The 15,813-nt window shown below is 36.0% G+C and overlaps 1 protein-coding gene across 1 annotated transcript in view; it reads left to right on the forward strand.

The window, feature by feature from the left end:
* BCAS3 (BCAS3 microtubule associated cell migration factor) overlaps positions 1 to 15,813 on the forward strand; it is a 617,319-nt gene that overhangs the window by 280,402 nt on the left and 321,104 nt on the right. Inside the window, exon 18 of the mRNA XM_011289076.4 lies at positions 8,243 to 8,393. Coding sequence (XP_011287378.3) covers positions 8,243 to 8,393 — 151 coding nt within the window. The remainder of the gene's footprint in view (positions 1 to 8,242; positions 8,394 to 15,813) is intronic.

Genomic DNA, 15,813 nt, shown 5'->3' on the forward strand with positions numbered 1-15,813 from the left:
CATCCTGCTGATCACTTAGATTCCACCTACACCTGCCTAAATAACCCAGAAAACCACCAGAAGACTAGCAGAACAGAGTCTCCAGAGCCAAGCGCAGACGAGAGGCCCACGGAAGAGGGTAGGAAGGGCAGAGAGGCGGTGCACGCTCCACGGACTGGCGGGAGGGAGCTGGGGCAGAGGGGCAGCCCACCGGCCAAGCTTAGCCCCCAAGTCTGGCTTGCAAAAGCGGAAGGGCCGGAGGAGTGTGTTCCTACAGCAAGTGGGACTTGACATCTGGAAGGTTATAAGCTAACAGCTCTGCTCGGAGAACAGGAGGGCTGGAGGACAACGGGAAGGAGAGTTGTTGAGCCCCGGACAACAGAGCTCAGCATGGCGGGTAACAAAGGCACTCGCCAGCGCCATCTCCCTCGCCCATCCCCCAGCCAAAATCCCAAAGGGAACCAGTTCCTGCCAGGGAACTTGCTTGCACCGCGCAAACACCCAAAGCTGTGCTTCTGCGGATCCATCCCTCCTGCGGGTCTGACTCCCTCCTGGTGCCGCAGGGCCCCTCCCGAAGTGGATCTCTGAAGGAAAAGCCAGCTGAGCCTGCCCCTCCCTCCCCTGTGCACCTTGCCGATCCATCCCAGCTAATACGCCAGATCCCCAGCACCACAAGCCTGGCAGTATGCAAGTAGCCCAGACGGGCCACGCCACCCCACAGTGAATCCCGCCCCTAGGAGAGGGGAAGAGAAGGCACACACCAGTCTGACTGTGGCCCCAGCGGTGGGCTGGGGGCAGACATCAGGTCTGACTGAGGCCCCGCCCACCAACGCAAGTTATTCAAGACAGCACAGGGGAAGTGCCCCGCAGTCCCGCACCACTCCAGGGACTATCCAAAATGACGAAGCAGAAGAATTCCCCTCAGAAAAACGTCCAGGAAACAACAACGGCTAACGAACTGATCAAAAATGATTTGAACAATATAACAGAAAGTGAATTTAGAATAATAGTCATAAAATTAATCACTGGGCTTGAAAACAGTATAAAGGACAGCAGAGAATCTCTTGCTACAGAGATCAAGGGACTAAGGAACAGCCAGGAGGAGCTAAAAAATGCTATCAACGAGGTGCAAAATAAACTGGAGACAACTACGGCTCGGATTGAAGAGGCAGAGGAGAGAATACAAGATAAAATTATGGAAAAAGAAGAAGCTGAGAAAAAGATAAAAAAAATCCAGGAGTATGAGGGGAAAATTAGAGAACTAAGTGATGCACTAAAGAGAAATAATATACGCATAATTGTTATTCCATAGGAGGAAGAGAGAGGGAAAGGTGCTGAAGGTGTACTTGAAGAAATAATAGCTGAGAACTTCCCAGATCTGGGGAAGGAAAAAGGCACTGAAATCCAAGAGGCACAGAAAACTCCCTTCAGACGTAACTTGAATCGATCTTCTGCACGACATATCATAGTGAAACTGGCAAAATACAAGGATAAAGAGCAAATTCTGAAAGCAGCTAGAGATAAACGTGCTCTAACATATAAAGGGAGACCTATAAGACTCGTGACCGATCTCTCTACTGAAACTTGGCAGGCCAGAAAGGAATGGCAGGAGATCTTCAATGTGATGAACAGAAAAAATATGCAGCCGAGAATCCTTTATCCAGCAAGCCTGTCATTTAGAATAGAAGGAGAGATAAAGGTCTTCCCAAACAAACAAAAACTGAAGGAATTCGTCACCACTAAACCAGCCCTACAAGAGATCCTAAGGGGGATCCTGTGAGACAAAGTACCAGAGACATCGCTACAAGCATGAAACCTACGGACATCACAATGACTCTAAACCCATATCTTTCTATAATAACACTGAATGTAAATGGACTAAATGCGCCAACCAAAAGACATAGGGTATCAGAATGGATAAAAAAAAAACAAGACCCATCTATTTGCTGTCTACAAGAGACTCATTTTAGACCTGAGGACACCTTCAGATTGAGAGTGAGGGGATGGAGAACTATTTATCATGCCACTGGAAGCCAAAAGAAAGCTGGAGTAGCCATACTTATATCAGACAAACTAGACTTTAAATTAAAGGCTGTCACAAGAGATGAAGAAGGGCATTATATAATAATCACAGGGTCTATCCATCAGGAAGAGCTAACAATTATAAATGCCTATGTGCCGAATACCAGAGCCCCCAAATATATAAAACAATTACTCACAAACATAAGCAACCTTATTGATAAGAATGTGGTAATTGCAGGGGACTTTAACACTCCACTTACAAATTATTAAAAAAAAATGCTTACTGTTTGCTGTTATTTATAAAATACAATATTTATTGTTAACCATTGAACTGGGGCAGATAACTTTTATAAGTTAAGAACAATTATTTGAAAATAACATTGGGTCAATAAGGTGTTTTCTGTATGGAAGAGTTGTTGAGTTATAAACACTGGACTCGTTTTTATAACATGGAAAGTGTGGAAAATTTTCTGTAAAGTTTCTGTGTAAGTGCATGGATCACTATGAAACTACAGTAATCAACAGGGTGCCTGGGTCACTCAGTGACTTGAGTGTCCGACTCTTGATTTCGGCTCAGGTCATGATCTCACGGTTTGTGAGATCGAGCCCTGTGTCTGGCTCTGCTCTGACAGCACAGAGACTGCTTGGGATTCTGTCTCTCCTCTCTCTTTGCCCCTCTTTCCACTCATACAGGCTCACACGTGCGCTCTCTCTGTCTTAAAAAAAAAAAAAAAACCTACAGTAATCAAGAAAATGTAGTATTAGTGAAAGGATAGACACATGGATCAATGGAACAAAATCTAGAAATAGATGCACACGTGTATGGTCATTTGATTTTTGACAAAGATGAAAAGGCAATTTAATGGAGAAAGGATCATCTTTCTAATGGTGATGAAACAAGTTGATATCCACTTTCAAAGCATGAACACAACCTCAACTCACACCTCAGTCCATATACAAAAAATAACTTAAAATGAATCATAGTCTGTTCTTGCCACTTCTGTTCAATATTGTACTGGCAGTTGTAACCAAGGCTTTTAGGCAATAAAATAAATAGAAGTCATCTGGACTGGAAAGGAAGAAGTAAAACTTTCTTCTTTGAGGATGACATGATCATGTATGTAGAAAATACTAAGGAATCCACAAGAAACTGAGATAAGTTCAGCAAAGATTATAGGATATAAGATCAATGTACAATAATTAATTGTATTTTTCTACATTGGCAATTAACAGTCTGAAAAGTGAAATTAAAAATAATTCTTTTTACAAGTTGCATCCAAAAGAATAAAATAGGACTAAATTTAACCAAAGAAGTATAAAACCTGTAACCTGAAATCTACAAAATAATGTTCAAAGAAATTAAAGAATACTTAAATAAATGAAAAGACATCTCATATTCTTGGCTTGGTAAGATGGCAGTAGTTCCTCAGCTGATCTACAGACTCATTGCAGTTCCAATCAGAATCCTAGCTGGCATCTTTGCAAATAAATGACAACGTTGGTGGAAGCAGCAGGTTTTGTTGAATACAGTGACATGAAACCACTGACTAAAAGAAATGAAATTCAATATTATTTTTCTCTATTTTTTTTTCTATCTTTAGTCCCTCTGAAAAACCATTATTTACTGGGACAGAGGTGCTTCACAATAATTTTTCCTTGGAAAAAGGTGACTGAACAGGGGTGCTAAGAATTTTGAAAATAAAAGCACATTTTTAGTGAATTCTGTGTGCATTTGGGTAGATGTTTGTGTAATGTCTATTTTAGAAGTTATGAGTTGTTTAGGAACCTAATTCCCAATATGACAGCATTTCAAAACATGGACATTCAGAAAAACACGTAAAATATTCTAAAATTTCTAATCCCATGTGGCTTGTATCTGAAGAGAACTTTGATAACATAATAACAATTTCTGTCTTTGTATTTCATAGCCTTCTCTCTATGAGATCTGTAACTAATTTGAATTTTGTAGCTGTAGGCCACAAGGTGGTGACACCAAATAATATAGAAATAATAAATGACCAAGTGGGTGCTTCTGTTCCAGAATATAGTATGTTCCCTTTTGATATACTGTTCTCTTTCTTTTCAGTAATTATAATACGATTTCTTTTTGTGTTAAGAAAACAATCCTGAGAAACTTAACAGAAGACCATGGGGGAGGGGAAGAAAAAAAAGTTAGAGAGGGAGGGAGCCAAACCATAAGAGACTCTTAAAAACTGAGAATAAAATGAGGGTTGATGGGGGGTGGGAGGGAGGGGAGGGTGGGTGATGGGCATTGAGGAGGGCATCTGTTGGGATGCGCACTGGGTGTTTGTTGTATGGAAACCAATTTGACAATAAATTTCATATTAAAAAAAAAAGAAAGCAATCCAAATTGGCATACCACTTCAGCTCACCAAAATTTAGCTCAAATTTGTCATTTGGTGAATATATCAAAAAATTACAGAGATCATGGATCCAGCCTTGTCTCAGGCTTCAGTTATCATAATACTGGAGTAATAGACATTATCAGTAATATTTTATATTGGTAATATCATAAAATTTTTATCATTAATATCAGGGCACTGATTAAAAAATAAACAAAAAAATCCTAATATGTAAAGTTGCTATAAACTTCACTTAAACTTTGGAGATTTTGTTTTATTTGCTTTCATTTGTTTCATTTCATGTCGTTATTTTTTTTAAAAATCACATTTCATACCTTAAAAAATTAACTGTATCATGTAACAAATGATATAAATTATATATATGAAGATAAAATACAAGACTTAAAATTTTTTAGATTGAATTTTTTGACCTTAGGTTAGGCAAATAGTTCATCAATTCAACACCACATATACTAAACAAATTCATGAGGTGGACTTTATGGGAAAAAATCTTTTGCTTATTGAAAGATCTGTAAGAAGACAAGTTACAGGGTGGTAGAACATATTTGAAAATTTACAAAAGGCTTATGTCCAGAATATATAAAGATCTTTTAAAATTTGAGAGTAAGATCTATAAATAATTCCTTACATTTGTAGCCTTTTGATTTTCAACAAGAGTGTCAGGACAATCTGTTGATGTGGGAAAGAAGAGTCTTTTCCGTGGAAAGACTGGAACAAGTGGGTATCCAAAATTCACAGTTATGATATTGAACCCCTACTTCACACCATTTATAACAATTGATTCAAGATAGATCCAAGACCTAAATGTCAGAACTGAAAATATAAAACTCTTAGAAGAAAATATAGGCATAAATCTTTGTGTCCCTGGATTTGGCAATGGTTTCTTAGATATGACAATAAAAGTATAAGCAACTAAAGAAAAAATGGATACAGTAGACTTTATCAAAATTAAAAACTTTTATACTTCAAAGAACATCATGAAGAAGGTGAGAAGACAACACATGTAATGGGACAAATATATTTATAAATAATATATTTGACCAGGGGCTTGTATCCAGAGAATATGATTAACTTATGACTGAACAGTAAAAAGACAATCCAATTTTTATTTTATTTACTTTTAATTTTCTAAAAATGTTTATTTTTGAGAGAGAGAGAGAGAGAGAGAGAGAAAGAGAGAGAGAGACAGAGAGAGAGACCTAGCACGAGTGGTGGAGGGGCAGAAAGAGAGGGAGACACAGAATCCAAAGCTGGCTCCAGGCTCAGAGCTGTCAGCACAGAGCGTGACATGGGGCTCAAACTTATGAACCGTGAGATCACGACCTGAGCTGAAGTCGGACGCTCAACCAAATGAGCCACCCAGGAGCCCCAGACGATCCAGTTTTTAAATGGGCAAATATTTCGGATTAGACATTTCTCCAAAGAAGATATACGAATTACCAAACTGCACATGAAAAAGATGTTTAACATCCTTAGTAATTAGGGAAATGCAAATCAAAACCACATAAGACACCACTTCATACCCACTAGGATGGCTAAAACAGGGGCGCCTGGGTGGCTCAGTCGGTTGAGCATCTGACTTCAGGTCAGGTTATACTGTCACAGTTCATGAGTTCAAGTCCCGCATCGGGCTCTGTGGTGATAGCTCAGAACCTGGATCCTGCTTCAGATTCCGTGTCTCCCTCTCGCTCTCTGCCCCTCCCCTGCTTGCCCTCTGCCTCTCCCTGTCTCTCAAAAATAAATAAACATTAAAAAAAATTAGGATGGCTAAAATAAGAGGTAGACAATAACAGTATTTTTGAAGATGTGGAGAAGTTGGAGCCCTTATACATTGGTGCAGCCACAGGTTGGCAGTTCATCAAAATGTTAAATACAGACTGAAATGTTCCACTTCTAGGTGTGTATACCCAAGAAAACTTGAGAACACATAAATGGATAAGTCAAATGTGGTACATCCATGCAATGGAATGCTATTTGGTTATAAAAAATAATGAACTACTGACATGTGGCACAACATGGATGAACCTTGAAAAGATACTAAGTCATAAAAGGCCACATTGTATATGATTCCATTTATGAGGCATCCAGAATAGGCAAAGCCATAGAATCAAAAAGGAGGTTCCTGGTTGTTAAAGGCTGAGAGGTGGGACAAAGGAGGAGTGATTGCCAATGGGTATGGGCTTTCTTTTTGGGTGATGAAAATATTCTGAAATTTGATAGTGGTCGTGGTTGTGCTACACTGTAGAATATACTAAACACCACAGAAGTGTGCATTTTAAAAGAGTGACTTTCACAATATATGAATTATATCTCAGCATAAATATTGACTCAGTTTTTAAAATGGGCACAAGATTTGGGCAGGTACTTTATCAAAAAAGAAATATGGATAACAAGTATATGAACAAAAAAGTACTACATTGTATTATGCATTAGAGAAATCCAAATAAAGGCCAGAATAGCTAAAATCAAAAAGAATGACAATACTACATGCTGGTGTGGATATGGAAGATCTGGAACTATGATACTTTACTGGTGAGAATGAGAAATGGTTCAGGTACTTTGTCAAACTGGCATTTTCTTATAATCTTAAAACATACAATTATTATGTCCATGCATACATTCATTTACTATGACCAGCAATTCCATTCTTAGATTATTTATCCAAAAAAGGAAGCTTATATTCATACAAAACCTGTACATAAATGTTTATAGCACCTTTATTCATTAATAGCCAAAAGCTGGAAACCTAATAGCCAAAAGCAGTGACTAGATAAACAAACTGGAGTATTCCATATAATTCCATCATACTCACGAATAAAAGGAAAGATCTGGGGTGCCCTGAGTGGCTTAGTTGATTAAGCATCTGACTCTTGATCTCAGCGTTGTCAGTTCAAGCTCCACATTGGGCTCTGTGCTGGGAATGAAGCCCACTTAAAAAAAGGCGGGGGGGGGGGGGAGGAGAGGGAAAGATCTGTTGATACTTTCAGGAAAATATAGAGTGGGTGAATCTCAGATGCTTATTGGCAAATGAAAGAAGCTGGACCCCATAAGCCCCATACTCTGATTTCATTTATAGGACATTCTGGAAAATACCATGGAGAGGGAGAAAAGATAAGTATGTAGGAGGAATTTGGCTTACTAGTGAGCTGAAAGTAATTATTCCCTCTGCAGATCAGATTTTATTTCACAGATGAGTTTGTTTTTCCTGGTTACTAGTGAGCCATAATGACTATTCTTTTTATTTTTTATATTAATGCCCAGCATAAAATAAAGGGAAATGTGTTGATTTTTGTTTTTAAACTTTATGATGGAGGGTGGTAGATATTGGGAAGAAGGTTATGATTTTACCTATGACTTCTGTTACTCATCCTGTGTCTCCTATTCTCTGTGGATACTCATCTCATGACTCCTCTTTCTTCCACCCTCCCAGCTTTCACAGGCTGCTGTGGCTGGAATATTCTACCCACTTACTTTCAGCTTGTTTAGAGAATTGCTTCATGCCTCCTCTAGACTACCTTATATCTTCCTGTTTTGTTTTCTGTTACTATCCTATATTCCTTCATAAGATCATAAAATTATAATTAAATTTTATACTAATTATTTGTATAACCACTTAACATCCATCCATTTCTGTATCCTCCATTCCCCTATCCTCAAAGACTAAAATCTCTGTTTATAATCAAGTCACACTTGGTGTTACCAGTATCCTTTGTTTTTTCCCATCCATATAACCATGATTCTTTTAGAATCAATTCTGCCTTTGATAACTTTCTTAAATGGTTAGTGGAGTGAGTGCAAATCACATGAGAGAAGGAAACATCTCTTGGTGATGCTTTTCTTTATTTTTCTTTTTGTAGGGAAACTAAACAGCCAAGACTCCTACAATAATTTTGCCAACAACAACCCTGGCAACCCTCGGCTCTCTCCTCTCCCCAGCTTGATGGTATTGATGCCTCTTGCACAAATCAAGCAACCAATGACATTGGGGACCATCACCAAACGAACAGGGTAAGGCCTTAGGCTTGCTACTTTTTAAAATAGCTGCTTTAGAGGATTGGATACATAAAAATAAAACACATTTTTTTTGGGTCGTTTGAGTACGTTCTTCATTTCCAGCCCATGTGAGACTTAATGGCAGCAGAATAAGTACAAAGTATAGAACATGTACAAACATACTCAAATACAACCATGTGCACATACATTCATAGCAAAGACAAAGCAGTGACAAGTTGTGAAAACTAGTACTGGCTAATAAAAACCAGACCCATCTACTCAGTCTTATACTTGCTGCCTTGCGGCTTTGTCTGCAAGTACAGTTTCAGTTTCTTGCTTTTGTGGACATAATCTGTGTTTATAATGACCACCAGATTTTACCTGGCCCAAATACTAAGGAAAGAACTTTGTTAGATGACAACCATGTTTCTGAAACTTAAAGGAAAAAAAAAACCTATATCGTGGTATAATTTACAAATAATAATCTGTCATTAGTGTTATGACAATGTGATATTATGGGTAGTTTTCAAAAGCCAGAGTCCTAAAATTTGGGCTTTACTCAAGATTGGTCATTAACATCCACAAAGACATTTGATGACTCACTTGATGTGTCTGTGCTTATTTAGCTATTTAAAAACATTTTTAATTGCTACTGGTTAGGAATATAAAACTCACTTCTTTGAGTTCTTGAAAATAAAGTACTATATTTAAGATATCATTAGATGATCAGTCGCAAAATGATTCTGAAATTCCATTTGTACCAGAAAAATATGTATCTATAGGCAGATTACCTGTTTCATCAATAAGCAATCCTGAGATTGTTATCTAATTTGAAATGAAACAAATGTCTTAAATTTTGTCTGCAGGTAGCTCAGAGAAAACCCAATCCTGGCTTCAAACAATCCTCAGGGCCTTTCCAACAAAAGAAATAGATTATATTATTTGGCTACTATATCAATAGGTCTTAATATTTTTGTGCTGGATGGTAAAGTGTTTATAGAAGTCACTTTTGTGAGAAGAAATACTCATGCTCAGGGATAAGGCCTTTGAATTCCCGATTTCACCATAGCACAGAAATGGACCCTCTACCTGGTGGGGTGGTATTCGTATACAAAGTGATCTGATTGCTGAATGCAGAAATAAAATGGAGTTTGTGGCATTTTTGGGGAGGGGGAAGGAAAAATATACTTAGGTCCCAAATTAGGCATGTTATGCTATAGATCATTGGGCCTGTATCCCTTTTTTTTTTTTAATTTATTTCAGCTTTTTAACTATGTTCAGTGATTTAAATAGAATGTTGGCTTCCCTTTCCTCTTTTAGTTTCTTTTTTTTTAAATAAGATAAGTAAAGGGTGCTTGGGTGGCTCAGTCAGTTAAGTGTCCGACATTGGCTCAGGTCATGATCTCGCTGTTTTTAAGTTTGAACCCCGCATCAGGCTCTGTGCGGACAGCTCAGAGCCTGGAGTCTACTTCTGATTCTGTGTCTCCCTCTCTCTCTGTCCCTCCCCTGTTTACTCTCTCTCTCTCTCAAAAATAAATAAGCATAAAAATATTTAAAATTACAGTAGCTATTAATAGGAAAGAGGTTATGAAGAGGTTATTTACTGTTCATTCATTTTTTCTTTTACTTTTCTGGGATGTAGAATCAAATAAAAATTAGACTAAATCTTGAATCATAATTTTAAAGTTATTTTTTTTACTTATAGAAATCATCCATAATTGTACCTTTTTGATTCAACTGAACATTGTACAATTCTGCAAAGTACTTATGAGTTTTTGTGTGTGTTTCCTGAATCCAAGTGAAAGAATACTCAAAATTGTTCTGCTTGAATTTAATTCTAGTTTTGTTTCTGGTGTTTATTGTTTTTAAAACTTATGAGCTATGCTATTTTTATAATGTAAAGAATTAGCTCTCTTTTTCAAATAAGCTTTTATAAGACAGTGACTGAGGTTCTATGCATGAAATCCTATTATATTAGAATTTAATTCAACATAGTTGTGAGGAGGAGTGGAAACTGAGCCTACTTTTGTATGTATATGAAATTTTCCACAATAAAAAGAGAAAGTCTTTCACACTCTTTCACACTCTCTCTTGCTACTCTCTATTTCTCTGCCCTTAGATGGACAGAAACTATTAATCATCTGGTGTCTCCCTCCACTGCCATATTTTATGAACTTGGATAAATTCTGTTTCTTTTCTTTTTAAAAACTTAGTCACAATTCTTAGATTTTTAGATTGCATACATTAGGCTCCCTTATATTATAGACAACTTAGTAATTATTTATTAATGAAATAAATGAATTTGAATTATGTGCTTTGGAATTAATATTAGTTCAAGGTACACATGTTGCATTGTTGACTTGGTTTTATATCTCAGTTCCCAGACCATTATATTTTTGCTGAGTTTTTAAATTCTTTTTAGCATGTCCTGTGTTGAAGTGTTTAAAGAGAATATTTGTCCCACAACGAATACTTGGTTTGTAATTTTTAAAATTTTCGGAGGATTCAGATTTACAAAAAAAACTTATAAGACCAGTAAAATGAATTCCCATTTCCCCCAAATGTTGACAATCCAATATTTTTGCCTTATCATTCACATTCTCTCACTCTGCCCATACATGTATGCACACGTGTGCATACACACACACATACAAACACACACACACACCATATTTTTCTTAAATTGTTTCAAAGTAGAGTTAGTAATTCCTTATTCCTACCAATTTCAATATATAACTTCTACAGACAAGGATATTCTCTTACATAACTATAGTACAGTTATCAAAAGAAGAGATTTTAAAACTCACTATTGGTCTTTTTCGTAGAGTTGTCTGTAATGACTTCTCTACTTGTGGCAGAGCCATTAGTGTAGCACACATTATTACCCTGCCCATTATCTTCCGCTCTCCCCACCTGCTGTTCTTTTTTTCCCCACCCCTCCTGCTATTTTCTCTGGCTTCCTATTAACACAGATCACAGTGACCTATAAACACTTTGATAATAGTATTAATAACTTATAGTTGGCTCTTCTTATGAGACTTAATACCCTAAGCCACTTTTTTTTTAATGTTTATTTATTTATTTTTGAGAGAGAGATTGAGATTGAGAAGTGGGGCTTAAACTCACGAACTGTGAGATCATGACCTAAGCTGAAAGCAAGAGTTGGATGCTTAACTGACTTGAGCCACCCAGACACCCCCTCTAATCCATTTTCTGAAGGGTTTGTTGATTATATCCAGAAATTGCTATAGTGTAATTTCCTTATAATTTTTATTCTAAGTCACCCCAACATTTGTTCATAGAATTTTTAGAATACAATTTATGGTTTTATTACCTTAAAATTTGGCATTTTCACTGAAATACATGTATTTTGCCTTACCAAAAGTAATATTTGTTTTATGAGAAAAAAATTCCCTTAATTTCCATTTTTTATATATGCTGAGATTTGAACCAAATCCCATACATCTCATATCATTAGATTTCATCCCATTGGATTTTAAAAGCTATATTTATTTCATTTTTATTAACATTTTTTTACTATGACCAAGTCTCATGACTGTAGTTAGCTAATTTGCATTATTTCCATTAAATTTTGTTACATTTACTGAGAATTTTGCTTGCTATATTAAGGTTACCAGAGTGATGAGCAAATGGGATTTTCATTTTCCAGGTCTCTTTTCATTCTAGAAATTCTCACTTACTCTAACTTTGCTTCTATGAAATGCCTTTGGTAGCATTTTAAAAATAAAACTAACAAGAAGTATTTGACATAGAATATGTAGAAATAAAGCACAGAGCTGACTCATTTATAGACATGTAAGTTTTGTGACTACTTCCAGTATACCTGATAATATATCTAATAAAATTATGTACTTACCTAGGCTACATCAACCTTTAATTACTCCATGTCCTAGATATTTGGCAAAAAGTCAAAATAAGCACAAAAAGTTGTATTTCTAGCACAGAGATTTTTTTAGGATTGCCTAGGATCCTATACTAGAATATTCAAATTGAGATAGAAGCCTCAGTTCAAACCTTGAGGGGATAAAACGTGTGCTTACCATATTTCACATCTGCCCTCTTATTTTTGGAAATATATATCCCTGGAAGCCTGTGCAATGTCAGGGACCATCTGTCTTACTTCAAGACATACACAAGGCCAGTAGAACTGCAAATGGCAAAAGACAGATGTATTTACACCTTCATGTTCTGTACCTTGAAGCAGCACTTGGAGGAAATAAGGCCCATTTTGGCAACAGCTGTTGCTTAACCTGACTACAGTATACATTGATGAAGGCAAAACAAGTGCTAGAAATCACTTGGCTCAGTAATCATTCATTCAAACAGGGTCCATTTTCTTCCAGTATAAGACTGGAGAACTGGAAAAACCTCCATCATGTTTTGTGACACATAAATAAGAATAGTTCTCATCTCTTAAAGTGAAACTGGGTACTAAGGAATTGCTCATTTTTTTGAAGTGTTAAGTATTAATAGTAGGGATTTATTAAGTAGCATTTCATAGATGTTTGGTTGAATTACTGAATCAAGTAAGTGATAATTGTTTGTTTGAATGCTTCCTATGTAAAATTTACTAAATAGATAATTTTTCACCAGTATGCTTAATTTTATGTGCATTAAATCTAAAGTTATTAACCAATACATATCATTGTCCAGGGACAAATAGAGAGCAGCAAATTTCTAAAAGAGATCAGAGTAATTTCATGGGAATAAAAAATACAGATATTGGTAATGAAGTTACTTCCTTACTCTTAACTAACAGTGAAGTAAACATGAGATGATTTGTTGTCTTTCATGTTTCCTTTGTCTTAAGTGAAGAAGCTTCTTGTTCTTTTCCCTTCTCCTGTCTTTATATTTATTCATGTCTTTGTGAGCAATTTGAAGTGTGTATTAAGAACCTAAAGCCCGACACTGTAGAAATAGGTTAATGTAGTCAAAGGATATTGACTTAGAATCTGATGCCTTGACTTCTCAGTTGGCTCTGCTACGTATTACCATTGTGTCCTAGATAAGTTTCTTCATCTGAAGAATATAAGTTTATGTATTTGGATTATCATCTTTTAGCTGTACATTGTGTGAGTTCCTACCAGGACTTTGGTTCCATTCCCTAATTTATAAGCCTCACTCATTGTCAAGGTATAGGCCAGTAACAAGAGCTTCCTTTAGAAAGCATAGATGATTGTTCTTATTTAGAAATGGAAATATTTAATAGCATTTATTTGATTATCTCAAATTTGTAGACAAATCTGCCACAGAGGTTGCTAAGTGGGTAAATGACATTGGCCTACAGTAGGCCTTGCAGAAAGGTCCATTCCTTCCTTGGCTTATCTGAAGTTTGCCTGAGCCCCAAACCTTATATGCTAAGTTCTGAGAATTAAATGGGAAAGATTTGGAGAAAGGCTCACCAGATACTGTAGCAGATGGTAATTCTCCACTTCCCAGCCTTGTCTTATATAGGTGTTAGTTTTTGATAACTAAAGTTATAAATGTTTGGTTCCAAATATGAAATAACAGATAATGTATTTTCATTAGAATGGATATGGATATATCTGCATGTACAATATACTTACCACAGTTCGAGTTTACAATTTTCATGCTCCATCAGTAGAGTATTTAAAATATACCATGGTTTGTTCCATTTTACCATAAATCTGTGGATTTTTTAGTTTTTGAATTAAGTCTACTATTAAAAATCAACAGTGGTAACTTTATACAGAAATTTGATAGTCTGTGCTACTCCAGTCTCTTCTGAAACCTCTGGTAGAATTTTAACATTATCTAATGTTTTTCTAATGAAAATCTTGAGTTTGTAATTTAAATTTGCATGTTGAGTATATCTCAGATAGTGAACCTGTCTGTTTCAGCTTCAGTTTGCCCTGTAGATCAAGAATTTGAGAGCCAACAGTGCCATGGGTGTCTTTATTATGGAGTGGTTAAAATTAAAGTAATGAAAAGTTATAAGTAACACTGGAAAAATTGACACAAGGACTAATTTTGCTCATATGTATGTGAGAATTGTAAGTCCATTTCTGTAGCTCTTTAACAGAGGATATACAGAATGTAACAGAGTCATTTAAGTTCCTAGGATATATTGGTAGAGGATACGTCTTTACAATTTTACACATACTATTTTCTCTACATTTAACATTTATATGAGCTTATTTTTTTTCAGTTTTTTAAAGACATAATTGACATGTATCTCACTATGTAAGTTTAAGGTGTGTAGTGTGATAGTTTGATTTACACATATAGTGGAATGATTACTAACATAATAGGTTCAGCTAACATCCATCTTCTACTGATACAATAAAAAGAAAAGAAAAAAGAAAAGAAAAAAGGAAACACTTTTTCCTTGTGATGAGAATTCTTAGGATTTACTCTCTTAACAGCTTTCTTATATGTCATACCACAGAGTTAGCTATGGCCATCATGTTGTACATCATATCCCTAGTACTGATTTATTTTATAACTGAAACTTTGTACCTTTTGACCACCTTCCTCCAACTCCCCCTTCTCTTACCTTCTGCATCTGCGAACCACAAATCTGATCTCTTTTTCTGAGTTTTTCTTTTAAAGATTTATCTTAAGATAAATAAGATCATACAGTATTTGTCTTTCTTTGACGTATTTCACTTAGCATACCTTCAAGGTCTTTCCATGTTGTCTGAAATAGTCAGATTTCTTCATATTTTTATGGCTGTATAATATTCCACTATAATATATAATATATTAAATATTAAATATAGTTAATATATATGTAATATATAATATATATAATATATACATATACATATACATATACATATACATATACATATACATATACATATACACATCACAACATTTTTATCTATCCATTCATCTATCCATCAATGGACACTCAGGTTGTTTCCATGTCTTGGCTGTTGTAAATAATGCTAGGAACATGAGGATGTAGATATCTTTTTGTGTTTGTATTTTTATTTCCTTTGGTCATATTCCCAGAAATGGAATTGCTGGATCATAGGGTAGTTCTATTTTTAACTTTTTGAGGATTCCCCCCCCCCCCCCACTGTTTTCCATAGTGGCTATACCAATTTACACCAACAATGCACAAGGGTTCCCTTTTCTCCACATCCATGGCAGCATTTCTATCTCTTGTCATGTTTAATTTAAATTTTAATTAGTTAACATACAGGAAATATTGGCTTCAGGAGTAGAATTCAGTGATTCATCACTTACATGCAACACCCAGTACTCATCACAGCAAGTGCTCTCCTTAATACCTATCACCCATCCAGCCTATCCTCCACCCACCTCCTTCCATCAACCCTCAGTTTGTTCTCTATTGTTTTTACTTAATTTAAAAAAAATTTTAATGTTTATTTTTGAGAGAGAGACAGAGAGTGAGTGAGGGAGGGGGAGAGAGAAAGGGAGA

The sequence above is a fragment of the Felis catus genome, chromosome E1 (assembly GCF_018350175.1).
Source record: "Felis catus isolate Fca126 chromosome E1, F.catus_Fca126_mat1.0, whole genome shotgun sequence".
Taxonomy (NCBI): domain Eukaryota; kingdom Metazoa; phylum Chordata; class Mammalia; order Carnivora; family Felidae; genus Felis; species Felis catus.